The sequence below is a fragment of the Anomaloglossus baeobatrachus genome, chromosome 10, assembly GCF_048569485.1.
Source record: "Anomaloglossus baeobatrachus isolate aAnoBae1 chromosome 10, aAnoBae1.hap1, whole genome shotgun sequence".
Classification (NCBI taxonomy): Eukaryota; Metazoa; Chordata; class Amphibia; order Anura; family Aromobatidae; genus Anomaloglossus; species Anomaloglossus baeobatrachus.
Window position 1 is genome coordinate 135,822,729 of NC_134362.1, and position 16,374 is coordinate 135,839,102.

The following is a 16,374-nucleotide window of genomic DNA, read 5'->3' on the forward strand; positions in this document are numbered from 1 at the left end:
CCACCAATCTGATATCTCTGACTTACTGATAGGTCATCAATTTTTTATGACCGGACAATCCCTTTAAGTTACTGTGACGCCCTGGCCTATCAGGTCTTCACAGGGTATTGTGCAATCTGCCCTTCTGCGCAGTATCCAAACCTCTTTGGTTACGGATCCTTGTCCTGTGGTGTTGCTAAGAGCTTAGCCAGTCAAAACCCTAGGAACACTTTACACCACACCCACCAGACACACCACTGGGGGCCTGAAGGGAATAGGGCTGACCACTTGGGGGCTTGGTAGGGGAAAGTGAAAAAGTGAAGAGAGCAGTGTTGTGTTGGAGGTGAAAGGGAGAGGAGGTTTGGAACAGGGCTCCTTGAGTCTACTAGGTGACAGATGTTGGTCTGGGCCTAGTAGGAGCTGGAACTTTGGTCGCATGGGATCGTGTCAAGGGGCACGGATTGCCGAGGAGGGCAGCCGGCGGCCTTGAGCCATCTCCGGGCAGGGGCCAGGGCACGACCCTAGGCCGGGAAGTAGCTTCAAGCGTCCTGGTAATTTACCCAACGGGGGTAAAGCCTTCAAGATTCATCCCTCACCCGCTCCAAAATCGGGGTACTAGCGCACCGATGGGATAGGACTTTCCCTACGAAACACAGTCTACCAAATCCCAAGCGTGAACCCTGAGAGCAAGCTCACTCCGTTAGCCATACGGGTGAGCGGGACCCGACTAGTTCCACACTATAAGGTCCAAACAGTGAATAAGGTGCCACGGAAAAGGCCACAGGTTAACAAGCAACACCAAGGGCACGGGTCCAAGCGTGCTTCCTCCTTGCTGCAGTGGTGCTCAGAATTCTGGTTTACAAGCTGTCTGTGTCAGTATTCTTGTACTGAGTACGCAGAAACCCTTCCTTTTCACAACGGCACCCCACTCCTGCACCACCAACACCGGGCCCTGGGGCACAAACCCCCTACCCACGGAGGGGTTAAACACCTGGCTGCCGTACCATCGCCATCGGGCTCCCCCTTCCCCAACAGCAGCGGAGGTACTTCACCTTACCATGCACCGTGGGTGGCGTCACAAACTTCTAACTCCCACGTACATACTCCCCTTTTCAAACTCGAGTGTCCGCACGAACCCCCGGGTCTGGAGACCCCTCGAGCCAGCGCGGTTCCGGATCCGAGTGGCTCGGCCGCTGGCATGGGGGCGGTACAGTACAATAATCCTCCCAAGAATAAATTTGTACAATAAGTTGAACTGAATCAGGTGATTGCTATTGATGTGCCTTGCCTGGAATGGGGGATGTGGCCTGGTCAATGGTTAATGGTTAACATGGCTCCTTTACTTTAATAACAGAAATTCAGCTGACAGGTTCCATATAAAACTTTTATACATTTGTATAAAAATGGACTTGTGTGTTTCTTCTTACACTGTTGCAAGTAAAAATGTTAAAAGGAAACCTGTCACTCGATTCATGCTGCCCAAACTACGGCCATTTCGAAGAAGACATAGTTTGAGGTGCGGACGGCTTTTCCGTATGCTGTGCTAAGTGATTGACAGGTTTCCTGGTGTACACACATAGGAGAGACCTGTCAATCACCTGGAGGGGTGCAAGGAAAAGCTGTCTGGTGCTGCCACTTAACTATCACGCCGGCTCGCTAAACGATATTTCCTCTAAATGTCTCCATATGTGGCTGTAATCATGCAGCTGGGCTCGGATTGATGCTGCCCGCCATTCTGGACACCATGAATCTAGTGCCAGGTTCCCTTTTTTTCTTCCTTACTGTAAAGTAACAAGTAGAACTTTTTTTGTTTCCATCTCAGCTTTTCTTACAAGGTGGACCCAGCTGATCTTCAATTGTGTTTTGACGGAGATAGATCCTGTTGATGAGAAAAGACCAGAGGAGATATCAAAGCAACCCCTATGATAAAAAGCATCATTCTAAGTGAAACTGGAAGACCTATATTGAAAGGAAGAAGGAAATCTGTGCAATTTCGAGCGTGTTATTGACCTTCAAGATGAAAAACTATGGAAAATATGGTCACGGTCCCCAATCACACGGATAGATTTTGGTCAGTATTTGTTAGCCAAAACATCAATGACGTAGAAATCTATTCAATGTCATTGTTCAACTTCAGCTAACAAGTACTGATGCAAAATACTGACCAAAATATTCAAGTGTGGATGAGGCATAGGGCATTGTTAAGACATCAGTCATGTTCCTAGTGTACAAAAGTCCATCCGAGTTTCATCAGTAAAGGTTTCTCATGATTTTTTTTAATCAAACATTATACAAAATAACATATTTTTTTTTCTCATGGATTCATAACTTGCATTGGAAAGTTGATCTGATACTCCAGATCACAATCCAACATGTCTGTGTGAACCAATTGGCCTGCAAAAATACACAGGTATCTGAACTTCCCCATAGATTATAATAATATAACAGAACACGTATAAGAAAAACTGATGTGTTAATGAGGCCTTAGGTGCCAAAAGATGGTTACTATGTACTAAGGTGATGCCAGCACCACTCATCAATGATCACATACGCTCCATTCTGTGTTGGCTTTGGGTTATTTTTTTACCAAAAACAGAATTCGTATCAGGTGCAATGCCGACCTCAGGTGCGGCTCTTCAGGTTATCTTCATACAAGCTTTACAAAGGATAAAACCATTATTATATATTTTTTTTAAAACTTTCATGATGAAGGTATCAAATGACAGAGAAAATGCAGCTGTGTTGACCTTGCATGTTCTGAGTTTGTGAATGAGGTATGGATGTGGCCTGGGTTCTTGCCTTCTGTTACATAAAAATCGTGTTTAACTGAATTGGGTTTCTTTCCGTTTTAACAATTGGATTCCCACTTTGAAATATCATAAATAAGTGGTAATTCCTTCACTGGGACTCTCACACTTGGGCAGAACATGGGGTACTGTACCCACTTTCACATCATCTTTTCTTTTTTTTCCTCTTAAAACCAATAGAGAAGTGCCTGAAATTGCACATGGACCCTCTATTTAAGCCCATAGGACTGGTAGGAAATAATGAACACTGTTTGCTTGGCCATTACTGGCCTTAGACTGTAATAACGGAAGAGCTGCGCGGTTGCCTCCTCCCTTGATGTTATAATACTTATTGGCCACACCTTGCTTGTTGAGACGTTGAATATATAATGCCAGAAAACACTCCAAGAATTTAGGAGATGATTTTTTTATTATTATTTCTCAGGCTACACTGCTTATGCTGCAGGCAGATTTTGTACGACTCATGGAGTGCCTTAAAAGATGGGCTTTTCAAGAAAGTGAATTCATCCTCAACGTTTTACAGGGGTTAAAATTATTGTTTTTTATATTATAAAAGTCTAAGCGCACCCCACATATCATATTGCCATTCACTAGATGGAGGCAAATGGATTTTTTTTGTCCTCCAGCTGGCAGTATGGGTCTGTAGACTGCGTCCTCTTAGTCAGAGGGCCACTGCAGAGGAATGCAGACCATGCAGTATTTATTCCCCCTCCCGCCACAATGGGCCTGTATAGAGGATGGATGCCTCGGCATTCATCCCGATTGTGCCTACTGTCGGGCACATAGTTCTCTAGCGCATGTACCCAACAGTGGGCACAAATGCAATTTAAACCTAGCATAACGCAGGTGTAAGAACACCTGGAAAGGATGCTTCTCAAACTCCCATTATCCGTCATCTCAGTTTTAGCTTCTCTTGTTACAGGGATATTCTCAAGTTATTAATTTGCTATAGTTAGCATGAAAAGAAGCAAGTTTGCAACTGACTTGCTTTTTTTTATCTGCTATCAATTTCCTGCAACAAGTGCTTTTATCTTACATAGTGTACAGATCATTTCACTGAGCCCAGCCAAATGTATGCAGTAGTGACATTTTAGGCTAAGGAGTTAAAAGGCTTATTTGAGACTTTGCTCATTTTTCCCTTTGGGGCTAATAACTTACAGGCAGTTAGTTACTAGTTACTAGTTACTTGTTCTGGCTGGTGCTAATCTCTGCTATCTGAGTGGTCACAGACCTCTTCTGGTGATGTCATGTCGACAGAGCAGTTTCTTCTATGCTCTGCTCTGTCGACAGCGGCTTTACTGCAAATATCATGCTAGGTGTCAGCTGACTTCTCGCACTCTTAACTGCGACGCCCAATTGATAGAGCAGCCCGGAAGAGGAAGAGGAGGTGCAATGTTGTTGATCTGAGCCACAAGCGATCGGCACCATTCAACTACCTAGTTTTCAACTACCTAGCTGTTAGTTCTCAGCCTCATAGGGAAAAATAAGTAAAGTACCAGATAACGCCTAACCTCATAGCCGCTTTTCTCTAATGCATTGATTTCTATACAGCAGGTACTGCTCTCCCCCCTCTCAGTTCCTGAGTCCTGTGTAATCACAATACCTATTTGCTCATCAGGGCTCATTTGCCCCACCAAGCAGTAGGTTTGTTCAAATACCTTTTTATCTACAGTATAAGGAAACTGTGATAATAGTGTAGACTTCACAGCAAACCATTATTAGCTGGGAGTGTTACAGCAAATGTGTGCAGAGCTTTATAGTTCTATTAATGTTACAGCTCTGTAACGCAACAAAACTGTCAATCAGGGAAGAGTGCTGCCCCCACCATGAAGTAAAGAGACTGCAAAGATCTGAGCTGCTCAAGAGAGATCCTGAGGATACTCCTTTTGAAGCTAAATATGAACTCTTAACCTCCACTGTGGTCTGGCCTGTCTTCATTGTTCTCTCATCCGTTTTACTGAAGAGAGTTGGAAGTTTTTTTTGAAACTGAACTCCTGCACATAGCTGGAGGATTCCAGGGACAGTCAGCACAGAATGACTGTTGAAACCAAGTACAGGCATTTGGTGCAGCATGGTGTGTCCAAACATTTATCTGCACCTTCCCACCTGTTTTCTATGTATCTCAACTTCCCTTCTTTGATTGATTGACATTTCTGACTTCAAAAAGCCAGAGAAGGGAGGAGATGGATGGGAAGGTGCCTGTACATATTTGGCCACACCATGATACACTGAATGCTTGTACTGTGTCAGCAAAGAATGACTGTTCAAACTGAGCACTTTTTAAGTACACTTCCCCACCTACTAGTTTCACTGCTATCTCCAGCCCCAATTTTTTTTTATTTACAGCTTGGCTTTTGTGAGATAGATGGGAAGGTGCACTTAAATGTTTGGTTATGCCATGATGCACTCAGTAGGTCTTTAGTTTGAATAGAATTTTGTGCTGACTGAGTCCCTTTAGGGGACCAACCAGCAGGATTTTACTATATGAGGTAAAGGCAGTGCTATACAGGTAGTAAGATGCTGAATCCAGGCATACCTGTTGTAGAAAGATTGGGTGCTGGGTTGATGAAATATCTTTAATCAAAGTTGCAGAAAAGGACTGCACTTTGATGTGTGCAAGATGGGCGGGTTGTTGTGGGACGGGTCCTCGCGTTTATTCCCCCTTTTCTTATTTGAATATTGCACTGCACCACCATTGCTGTTGTTGGCGGTGTGTGTGCATTGCCACAGTACTCAAGTCTTCATTAACTTGTCGCCGGATTTTGCGCATGCATGTACTGAGATCTCTGGCGCCTTTTTTTTTTTCTTCTTCTTATATTTAGCACATTGCTTCTTAGTCTTTACTGCATCGGCATGTGCACAGATTTCTTTCTTACATCTGCGCACACGCCAAAGCTTCTCTGTCTTCACCGCAGTAAGGCATATGCACATGTGCGTACGGCGATCTCTGGCGCCATTTTAATGAAGACTTGAGTACTGTGGCAATGCACACCCGCCACCAACAATAGAAATCGTGGCGCAGCGTGATATTCAAATACAGAAAAAGGTGCAAGCTAGGAGGAATAAATGCCGAGGACCGGACCCACAAAGACCTATCCCCTTTGCACTCGTCAATCAAAGTGCAGTGCTTTTCTGCAACTTTGATTAATGATATTTCATCAACCAAGCAGCTGATCTTTCTACAACAGGTATGCCTGCATTCAGCATCTTACTGTCTGTATGGCACTGCCTTTACTTCATATAGCAAAATCCTGCTGGTTGGTTCTCTTTTAAAACCCAGATTTCCCCAATAAAACACCCAACATATCTTTAACATATAGAAAGGTTTCTGAAACTGATAGTACACCAGAAGAACCTGATAACTAGCACTGTAGCTGGTGCTGCGGCAGAAATATTTGTATCACTGTTTTATTACCTGCCATGGCTTTCTAAATAGTGGTGGCGCTTTAATTTGTCTTTTCCGTTCTCTGTGGCGTTTGCATATCTCTTGATGGGGAATACCACCTACCACGTGTGTGCACTGCCCCATTCACTTATGTGAAGTCACATTGTGCTCTGTCTGACCTCCTTTTTGAGGAGAGTACAAAAACATTGTCAAATTGTCCTTTTTTCCTGCCTCCAAAAAGTGGACATTGCTGAAAAAGGGGTCAACCAGAACGGAAAGTGACTCCATCTGCTTTGTTAAAGTCAATGGCTCAGTCAGTGGTTCTGCCCGAAGCCTGATCTCTAGGGTGACAGAACCATGGGCGTGAGTTATCGTGTTGTGAACATAGTCTTACAGGGAAATGCTTCAGGTAATTTAGTGCTGAAAAATCTAATTTCACTCAGCAGATTTGCCAAGTATTCACATTTTTCTGAAGCTTCACATTACCTTCTTAGTGCTAGGGTCACATAGTCTTCTATTCTTTTTGTGCCTGCTTCTGTATTGCATTGAGGCGGGGGTGTACAACCAGGGTCTCACTGTATATTCTGTACAGCCTCATATTGTATGTCTAACCATAGAAACAAGTCTGTGTATTGATGGGATAGCAATAGTTGTCTCCTAATGCAGACCATGACGCCTCTGTATTATACTGTCATGTATTCTGCCCTCACCTGAGGCCTCGAATTACCCAGTGTATTAGTGACACCTGGATAAGCAAAAATAAAGGGGTATTTGCATGTTAGTCATTAAAAGGTGGAAAGCTAGCCATGAAGATATGTAAGCCATCTGTGGGAGTAGTGAACGCTCTGCTGTTTCCATAATGGCCATAACATGCAATACAGACAACCACCGGGCTGTGCGCCACTCCAAGAATATTATCATGCATAAACACCTCCGCGCTGGCGGACACAGAAAAGGGCCCCTGTGCAAGAACAGTATATGGGTCTTCTGCAGCCCGAGCTCAGCAATGCACAATTCCACCTGCTTTGGAGGTAGAAATGGGCCCCCGACCCCTCCCCCCCCCTGTGCGGCCACACCCATGAACTGTTTACCCCTGCATTACAGTAAACTTAATGCCTTATATTCAGGTCTGTCACTGTTAAATTGGGTGTGTGATCGTTGCCTCATCTGTAATAAAGAAATGAAGGGGTGGTCTGCTGCTCCCCTAAGCTTACAGTTTTGGGTCTCTTAGAAGCAGAACTCCAATCTTGAAACACAAATGGATGGAGTTGTGGTTTCACAAGAGATAGTGAGTGGATTTGATGTGAATCTAGGAGCACATCAGTAATCTGGTGCCACTGGATGGGAGCCCTGAGGACCGCATCCTATCTTCTGATTAACCGGCCCGGCGTGACATTGTTGAATCATGGAGCACATGCAATGTCAGTGCCTATCCAGCTAATCAAAAGAAGAGCCGCAGATGACATCAGGTAAAGGGGGCTTTACACGCTAGGATATCGTTAATGTTTTATCATCTGGGTCACGTCGTTAGTGATGCACATCCGGCGTCATTAACGATATCACAGCGTGTGACACTTATGCGTGACCTAAAACAATCGCAAAAGCAGCCAAAATCATTTGCCGCGGAGAGGTCGTCCTAAAACAAAAAATCGTTTACCTCTCATTAGCGATGTTGTTCCTCGTTCCTGCGGCAGCACACCTCTCGCTGTGTGTGACACCGCAGGAGCGAGGAACATCTCCTTACCTGCCTCCATCGGCAATGCGGAAGGAGGAGGTGGGTGGGATGTTTATGTCCCGCTCATGTCTGCCCCTCCGCTTCTATTGGCCGCCTGCCGTGTGACGTCGCTGTGACATCGCACGACCCGCCCCCTTAGAAAGGAGGCGGATCGCCGGCCAGAGCGACGTCGCAGGGCAGGTAAGGCTAGGTTCACATTTCCGTTAAAATGTATCAATCACAATCCGCGGCTATGGTAAACAACGCAATCAGTTTAGCGGATTCTGTTGTGTCCCATAGACTTGTATTAGTGGCGGATTGCGACTGATGACCTTGCGTTGCATCCGCTGCGTCGCGGTCAGTCGTTTTTTTGACTGACCGCTGGGCGGGAGCAATGCACAATGTAACGTTTTTCTGGCCGTCAAAATTAACGCGCCGCGCAGGAATCCGTCAAGCTTGTAATGGATGTCTATGGTGCTGGATTTCGTCGTAATCAGTCTTACGACGGAATCCGGCGCTGGATTCCGTCATGCTCTACTGAGAATGCCCAGCATGTTTGGCACACCCACTGGGCTGTCCCAAACACAAACGAATCATGACTGATCCGTCAAAAAATGGACGCACAGCGGATGTAATGGATGCGACGGATCAGTTTTTCACAGGATTCCTGTGAAAGGAATCCTGTGAAAAACACATCCGTTGCGTCAGTTGACATCTAAGGGTACTTTCACACTTGCGTTTATTTCCTTCGTTACAATCCTCCCTTTTGGAAAACAGCGGAATCCGTTAACGGATTCCGCTGTTTCCCATAGACTTGTATGGGTGACGGATTGTACCAAAAGGACCTGCGTTGCTTCCGCTGGGTGACGCTCCGTTGCTTCTGCCCAGCGGGAGGAATGCAGCATGTAACGTTATTTTGAGCAGCGGAATCCTCTGGATTTCACTGCGCATGCTCTTTTTTTTTTTTTTAAATCAAACTTGGCTTGCGCTGGCCGAACAGCAAGCAAGCGACAGCGCTCAGCTGAGCGACCGGGCGCCGGCAAGCGACAGCGCTCAGCTGAGCGACCGGCCGCCAGCATGCCCGGCCGCCGGCAAGTCACAGCGCTCAGCTGAGCGCCCGCCCGCCGGCATGCCCGGGCGCCGGCAAGCGACAGCGCTCAGCTGAGCGACCGGCCGCCGGCATGCCCGGGCGCCGGCAAGCGACAGCGCTCAGCTGAGCGACCGGCCGCCAGCATGCCCGGGCGCCGGCAAGCGACAGCGCTCAGCTGAGCGACCGGCCGCCAGCATGCCCGGCCGCCGGCAAGTCACAGCGCTCAGCTAAGCGCCCGCCCGCCGGCATGCCCGGGCGCCGGCATGCCCGGGCGCCGGCATGCCCGGGCGCCGGCAAGTGACAGCGCTCAGCTGATCACCCGGCGGCCGGCTGCAGGGAGCGCTCAGCTGATCACCCGGCGGCCGGCTGCAGGGAGCGATCAGCTGATCACCCGGCGGCCGGCTGCAGGGAGCGATCAGCTGATCACCCGGCGGCCGGCTGCAGGGAGCGATCAGCTGATCGTTCACAATAGTCTGCCGCTGGTAAAACTGTAAAAAAAAAACAAACTAAAAAAAACCAAAACGAATTGCGTTGTTTTGCAGCATCCGTTGTGCCACTATATGCAACACATCCGTTGCATCCGTTACACAACGCAATGCAACGGATACTGTTCAACGCAAGTGTGAAAGTACCCTAAAAAACAACTGATCTGTTGCTGACGGACCTGACTGATTTAAAACGGAAATGTGAACCTAGCGTAAGCCATGTGATGGGGGAGCGCGATTTTGTGCGCGACGGGCAGCGATATGCCCGTGTCGCACAAACGATGGGGGCGGGTACGCACACTAGCGATATCGGTACCATGTAAAACACCCTTAAGTGGCAAGTCCCGGTGCTCCCATCTGTTGGCAGAGATTATGGATGTGGTGGAAGGGCCGGTGATTAGATTTTCACAAACTCTAGAAGGAGTTATAGGTTACAGAAAACTGGAACACAGTGTGAATTCTCTCCATGACGGCAGATTTCATTGCAAGCATGCAAACGCTTCTACCTCTTGCATTTGTATAGGATCCTCTGCAAGGCCATTAAATTACTGGAAAGAAGGCATCTGCTCCAGTAATACATAACCGTGGAGATTCATGAAAATATGCCTCAGGCCTTGTTCACACACTTTTTTACCTGCGTTTTTGCTACAGAAATTTCTTGAGAAAATGGTTGTAACTAGTGTTGAGCGGACCCGGATCCGCACGGTTTGAGAACCCGATCCGAATCCGACCAGTACCCGGGATTCAGGGTGCACGAACCGGATTTTTTTTTTCTCTCTCTCTCGACGCGGATCAGATCTGGACTTCTGCGGCAACCCGATCCGGATCCGCCGGACCCGGATTATAACCGATCCGCTCAACTCCAGTTGTAACCTTTCTGCAGACATTCCCCAGCAAACCCTATGGGAAATAAAAATAGCTGTGCGCACACTGCGTTTTTTTTTTCCCCCTCAAAACATTCTTTCTGCAGAATTTCTTGAGAAAAAGAATGTGCATGTCACTTCTTTTCTGCAGGTACCTGCGTTTTTTGCCCTAGATAGTAGTAAAAAAACGCAGGGACCAACCTGCGGGGAAAAACCGCATGAAAAATGCATTCGTTTTTTTACCGCAAGTGCGCAGATCTTTCAGACTCAAGAAATTTCCTGACAAAAATCTCTTTTCTAGTGTGAACAGATCTTAATCATACAACACAAACTTAGAAAACAGCTGATTCTTGGCGTAATCCAGAATATATTAGGACACCCCTCAGTAGTAGCTATATTCATAGTGTGTACAGAAGGGGTTTTAGGAAGGAATCCTGTAGACTTGAAATTACAAGTTAAGTGTCTTTTGTGTGGAGCAGACTAAGACCATCTTACTCCTTGGGTGCCATTTACAAGAAAAGGGAGCAGGTCTCCAATATAATCCCAATGCTTGTATGTTGCTTGTATTCTTGTTCTTCAGATTTTTTTTTTAATAAAAGGTTTTGGTGACTGCGGGTTTTCCAACAATCAATAAAGTACAACATGAATATATGACTGTTGGTCCTTATTGTAATTTTCAGGTTTTCTTTTTTCCTAACCATATAAGAAGTAATGATTTGTACAACCTTGGACTGAATGAACCAAGAATAGTATTATTGCTGGGCAGAGTTTATGGAGAGCTTGGTAAAACCAGAAAAAAAAATTCTATGCATTTATGGCTAGGGCCACATGGTCATTATTGGGAGTCAATCGCATGACACTTAACTCCCGCTCTGCTGCAGTGTAAGCAGAGTGTCACACGATTGTCATGCCACTGTGATGTGATCCTGCAGTCACAGCACAGCCGCGAAGGAGAGGGAGGGAGTAATTTCCCCATCTTCTCCATTGTCAGCTGATGCATATATTGCACTGCACTCACGTTACACCAGTGTATTGAAAGTGCAATGCGATGTTTCTCTTGTACCCATAGACTTGAATGGGTGCGAATGCAAACAAATCGGATTCCACCCGCAGCATGCTGCGATTGTTTTCTTGGTCCAATTAGGGCTGAGAAAAATCGCTCTTGAAGCGGGGCCATAGAGTGACATAGGTGTGAGTGGAATGCGATTTATCGAATTCCACTCGCTGTTTTTCTCACCAACTAATGTTAAATGGGGCAAAAAGTTTACTTTGAGAGTTTTCATTTCCATCCTCAAGTGGGTTAATAGAAGAAGCAAGCGTATGTCACTTTAGAAATCTAAATGCATTTTTGCCATTGTCCTAGATAGTACAGGATGGTGGTGGGCTATTCCACTGAGGGAAAAGAACAGAATGCTGTCGGACTGTTACCGGGGTTCTCATTTCCACTTTGAGAGGTGAGCAGCACTGATATGGGGGAACGTGCACATGTCCCATTCTTCCACATGACCACTGCATGATACTTTGTGCTCATCTTCAAGTCCTGGTGGTTGGTGCAGACATGGACTAAGCTGCTCCAATTACGTTGGTTCCTTTAAATGGCTCCTCTAAAGCAAGTCTTGAAGTCTGTGTAAACATTCTTAAAAGGAGTTGGTCCTCCATGAGAAGGTATGAACCATGCAAGCACAGGTAATAAGTGTCATTATTGGAAGTCCAAGTGCTGGGAACCCCAACAACCAGAGTCCCCCATTTGAGTGGAGTGATGGTGATGCATGCTCAGGGGGGCGTGACAAAGCAATATCTCCAGCAGTCCCATCAACTATAATAGGTTAATTCTTCAGGTTTTGGAAATAAGAACACTATACAGCAATATTCACTTGTACATTGCCATTAACTCCACAGCGCTGTTCATACAGTGGCATCACTGTCCCCATTGGGGCTCACAATCTACATTCCCTATCAGTGTGTCTTTGTCATGTGGGAGGAAACTGGAGAACATACAAACTCCTTGTAGAGGTTATAGAAAAATTATTTATTAACTTAAAATCCACATTTATAGACAACTTTACATGTGTGAAATAGACGTTGCATTGAAAGATACACAGGTGTAATGAAACAGCATATCTTGCCATTGTTATCACTGGCTCCATTACATTCTACTTGTTCCTTTCATTGTTAGGCTGAATACATTACGTGAGTATTAGGGCAACAGAAAACTAAAGAAAAGTGACCCAACACTAGTAAGAAGAGAAAAATTAACCATTTATTAAACAGTTAAGAAGAAAGAAAAAAAAATTCAGTTCTTGTAATCTTGCCCTTAAAACAGAACGTGTCGTGCCACAGAGAGATGCCCTCCAAAGTGTCGCATTAATCTGTTAGTCCGAATATTCGCTGTCGGGATATTCACAATCTCTTGCCTTCAGATGGTACTCATCCCATGCATAACCTCGGCCGTGCCCGGAGTCCTAATCACTGTCTTCATAATAACCTGAGGATATAAAATTGCACAGTTGCATTACCTAAAAGCTGCACACCACTGTAACTATTCTCAAAATTAAAATTTTTATAATATATATAATATATTCTAATGAAAGCCTCCAACATTCAAAAATCCTTTGACCCGGATTCCAGAGATGTCACTTGCTGGGCTGATTGTGATTTTTCAAAACTACAGCAGTTTTATCAACAGAAGATTATCACTATATGGCTAATACAGCTGCTATCAGACAGTTCTCCATATTCATTAGCTGTGTATAACCCCACCCCACTATTGATAGGCAGTTTTATATGTATACTGTGCATAGGCAGAAAGCTGCCAATCTGTGGTGGTGTTTAGGTTATAGAGTGCTCAGCATTTAGAGCACTGCTAGATCTGTAGCAGAGAAAATTGTGATTTTATTAAAACGCCAGCAAGCAGCCCAGTAAGCAACACACTGCTGTAATCTGGTTTTCTAACTCTATATCTCAGATAGGGATAGCAAAAACCTGGTACCAGATTCCCTTTACATACTTGTCCTCTACTTTTCCTGAGATCTTACAACCCCTTCCGCCAATTGGATAGTGTTAGGCGATGATGGCATTCTTTGATAATGGCTTTCCTGGCATATACAATGCATCCTGAAAGGAACTTATTAACTGGATATCATCCAATGTGAAGGAGAAAACCAGGAATACAACACTAAGGAGAATCCCCTCTAATGTGATTGGAGTAGTCATTTATTTATTTTTATATCTACTTCATAGTCAAACATTGCTCTGGGCAGTAAAAGCTTCCAACAATAACAAGGCACATAGGTGGCAGCCGTATCCTCACAGCTGTGTCGGGGGACTATGAATACAAAAGATAATGCTTATGAAGAGCAAGTTTAGTCATTTAGGCTACGTGGCAAATAAACAAAACAACACAGTCACAAACACACTGTAGTGCAGCGATGTAACAGTCACCCGCCGGCTGTGGCCTTAGCCGAAGGTTCTCCAGCAGATAGCACAGATTATAGCATCAGGAGTCGTCAGATTTACTAGTGTAGTTTTCCAATAAAGAGTTGCCAAATTATGAAAATTCGAAGGGCCGTTCCTTCTTTGTTTTCATACATTCCAGATTACTTGCAAACCACTTTTTGTTTTAAACTCGTCCTTGACAATTCTCTGGAGGGTTGGAGTCATGCAATACATATGGAGGTATATGGAGATTTAATAGTTCAATGCTAAGAAGTTTTTTCTTAAATAATAATAATAATAATAAAAAAAGCAAACTAAACTTCAGAACGCTTGGCGGTTTTTAATGTTGGAAAAGCTTTACAGTTTAAGTTTGCGATAGTTTTACAGGAATGCGTTCGTTTTGAGAATATACAAACCTACAAAAATGAAAAGGGAAGCAAAATGTGCCCAAGTCTTAGGCCATGTGCCCGAGAGACAACGTACCCGCGGACTTTGCCGCAGATTAGTCTGTAGATTTACCGCAGCAGCTCCCCGGAATCCACAGTTATCCATTGCTGTGGTATATCTGCGGAGTTGTTTCAGTAAGCCTACGGAAACAGTGCCGATTTCGTGCAGAATTCCTGTGGAATTCCCACCTTGTATCTCCATAGTGGAGGAGTGGGAATTCCGCAGGTATTTCCGCATGAATAACTGACATGCAGTTACGTGCGGCTGCAGGAAATCCACAGCATTTTCCGCAGCCGCAAATATGGCAGCATTGATACAGCACTCCACATGTCCAATAGGATAACATGGGGAGTGTCTGTACTTGCTAGAACCTGCGGATTTATCTAGAAAATCCATATAAATCTGTGGGTTTTCCACGGCAAAATCCACGGGTACGTTGTCCCGTGGGCACATAGTCTTATAGTTCGTAGTCAGCCATGTCCTGCTCTCCATGAATTTCTGATAACCCTCAATCACTCCCCTGTGAGAAGGAGGTATAAAGTGGTGAAGAGAACGTGTGCCTCTGCCACCCAGCTTTGACTCTCACAGCCTCTCCATGAAATTTGTGGATCCTCAATCCCTTCCCTGTGAGGAGGAGTATAAGGTGGTGAAGAGAACGTGTGTGCCTCTGCCACCCAGCTCTGACTCTCACAGCCACATCTTCCTCTCCATGAAATCTGAGGACCCGGCTCACAGTCAGCCACTCTTTGGTCTCCTGTCAGTGAAGTCTTCTCCCTGAGGATAATTGAATAATTTATCAATTTTGCACTTATGTATGGATGGCAGCATGAAATGGAATCTGTCAATAAGATCAACCCACCCAAACCGCATACATGATCATGCAGGTCTTTAAAATGTAAATTTATTGACACCTTTATAGCATCTATTTGTTGCATTCCAGAAGAATTAGCTTTTTTTTTTTAATTAACATGCACATGAGGTGTGAAATGCTCTGGGTTTATTTCATTTAATCGTATGAATGTATACCTTACCATCATATAAAAATAAACACCAGACAATAAACAGTGACTGAAAAATATCAAGAGGATAAAAATCAAAAGTTGAATATCAAGATTTTCTATATATGCAATAGCGTTATCATTTACAGTATAGAAATCCTTCTTGTCACCATGGTAGGATCTCAGGGGGCATTCCTGAACAATGTGCTGGATAGTTTGACGATCTGCTCCACAGTCACAGGTCGGAGAGTCATATTTTTCTCACTCATACATAAAATCTGCACAGACGCCGAAGTTTGTTCTGATACGATTTAGAGTAACCCATGTTTTCCTTTGTGGATGGAAGCCTGGTGGAGGGTTTTGTAAATTAGGGAACATTTGGGGATCACAGTCTACTACACTGACCCAAAGTTCTCACCATTTCTCCTCTAAATTGAAGTCTTGTTCATGCAAGGTGATTGCAGTTCGGATGGGTGAATGTCTTGATTTCAATCGTATTGTAACATCTCTGATGTTTTGGTGTATTGGAAGTTTTTCATTATTCACTACTTTAGTGTATTCTTTAAGTAGGAGCTTTTGTCTTCTTAAATTTGCAGGTGAGATATGACTCAGCACAGGTAACCAGTGAATAGGTGTAGGTCTAATAGTACCAGATGTTATACGCAAAGAGTTGTTCAGCTGAGTGTCAATTAAGTTTACACGACAGCTATTTAACCATACTGGAGCACAGTATTCTGCAGCAGAGTACACCAGGGCAAGAGTAGATGTTCTCAAAACAGATGTTGCTGAGCCCCAGGAGGACCCACAAAGTTTCTGAATAATATTATTACGTGCTTTCAGTTTCTGCGCCAATTTATCCAGATAAGATTTAAAAGTTAGACTTCTATCAAGGGTTACACCTAAGTACTTGGGATTGAAATTGTGTTTAAGAGATTGGTCTTCAAATTGTACTTTAAGTTCATCAGTTTTAGCACTTGCATTGTGTAAATGAAAGCAACAAACTTCCATTTTTGATGGGTTAGGTTTTAATCTCCATTGTCGAAAGTACTTTCCCATTACACTAAGATCTTTTGTAAGAACATCCTCTGCTTCCTCCATTGTTTTGCTTACCATAGCAAGTGCCCAGTCATCGGCATATCCAAATTTCCGTGACACTGTTTTAGGAATATCA

General features: G+C 44.6%; 2 protein-coding genes across 2 annotated transcripts in view; one reads left to right on the forward strand and one right to left on the reverse strand.

Moving 5' to 3' along the window:
• The window catches only part of SLC7A6 (solute carrier family 7 member 6), a 184,072-nt gene extending 178,790 nt beyond the window's left edge, over positions 1 to 5,282 (forward strand). The window contains exon 10 of the mRNA XM_075325669.1: positions 1,802 to 5,282. Within this exon, the coding sequence (XP_075181784.1) occupies positions 1,802 to 1,905 (104 nt within the window). The 3' untranslated portion in view covers positions 1,906 to 5,282. The remainder of the gene's footprint in view (positions 1 to 1,801) is intronic.
• A 7,283-nt stretch (positions 5,283 to 12,565) lies between these two features.
• Positions 12,566 to 16,374, reverse strand: part of SLC7A6OS (solute carrier family 7 member 6 opposite strand) — a 61,054-nt gene continuing 57,245 nt past the window's right edge. The window contains exon 5 of the mRNA XM_075325676.1: positions 12,566 to 12,808. Coding sequence (XP_075181791.1) covers positions 12,786 to 12,808 — 23 coding nt within the window. The 3' untranslated portion in view covers positions 12,566 to 12,785. The remainder of the gene's footprint in view (positions 12,809 to 16,374) is intronic.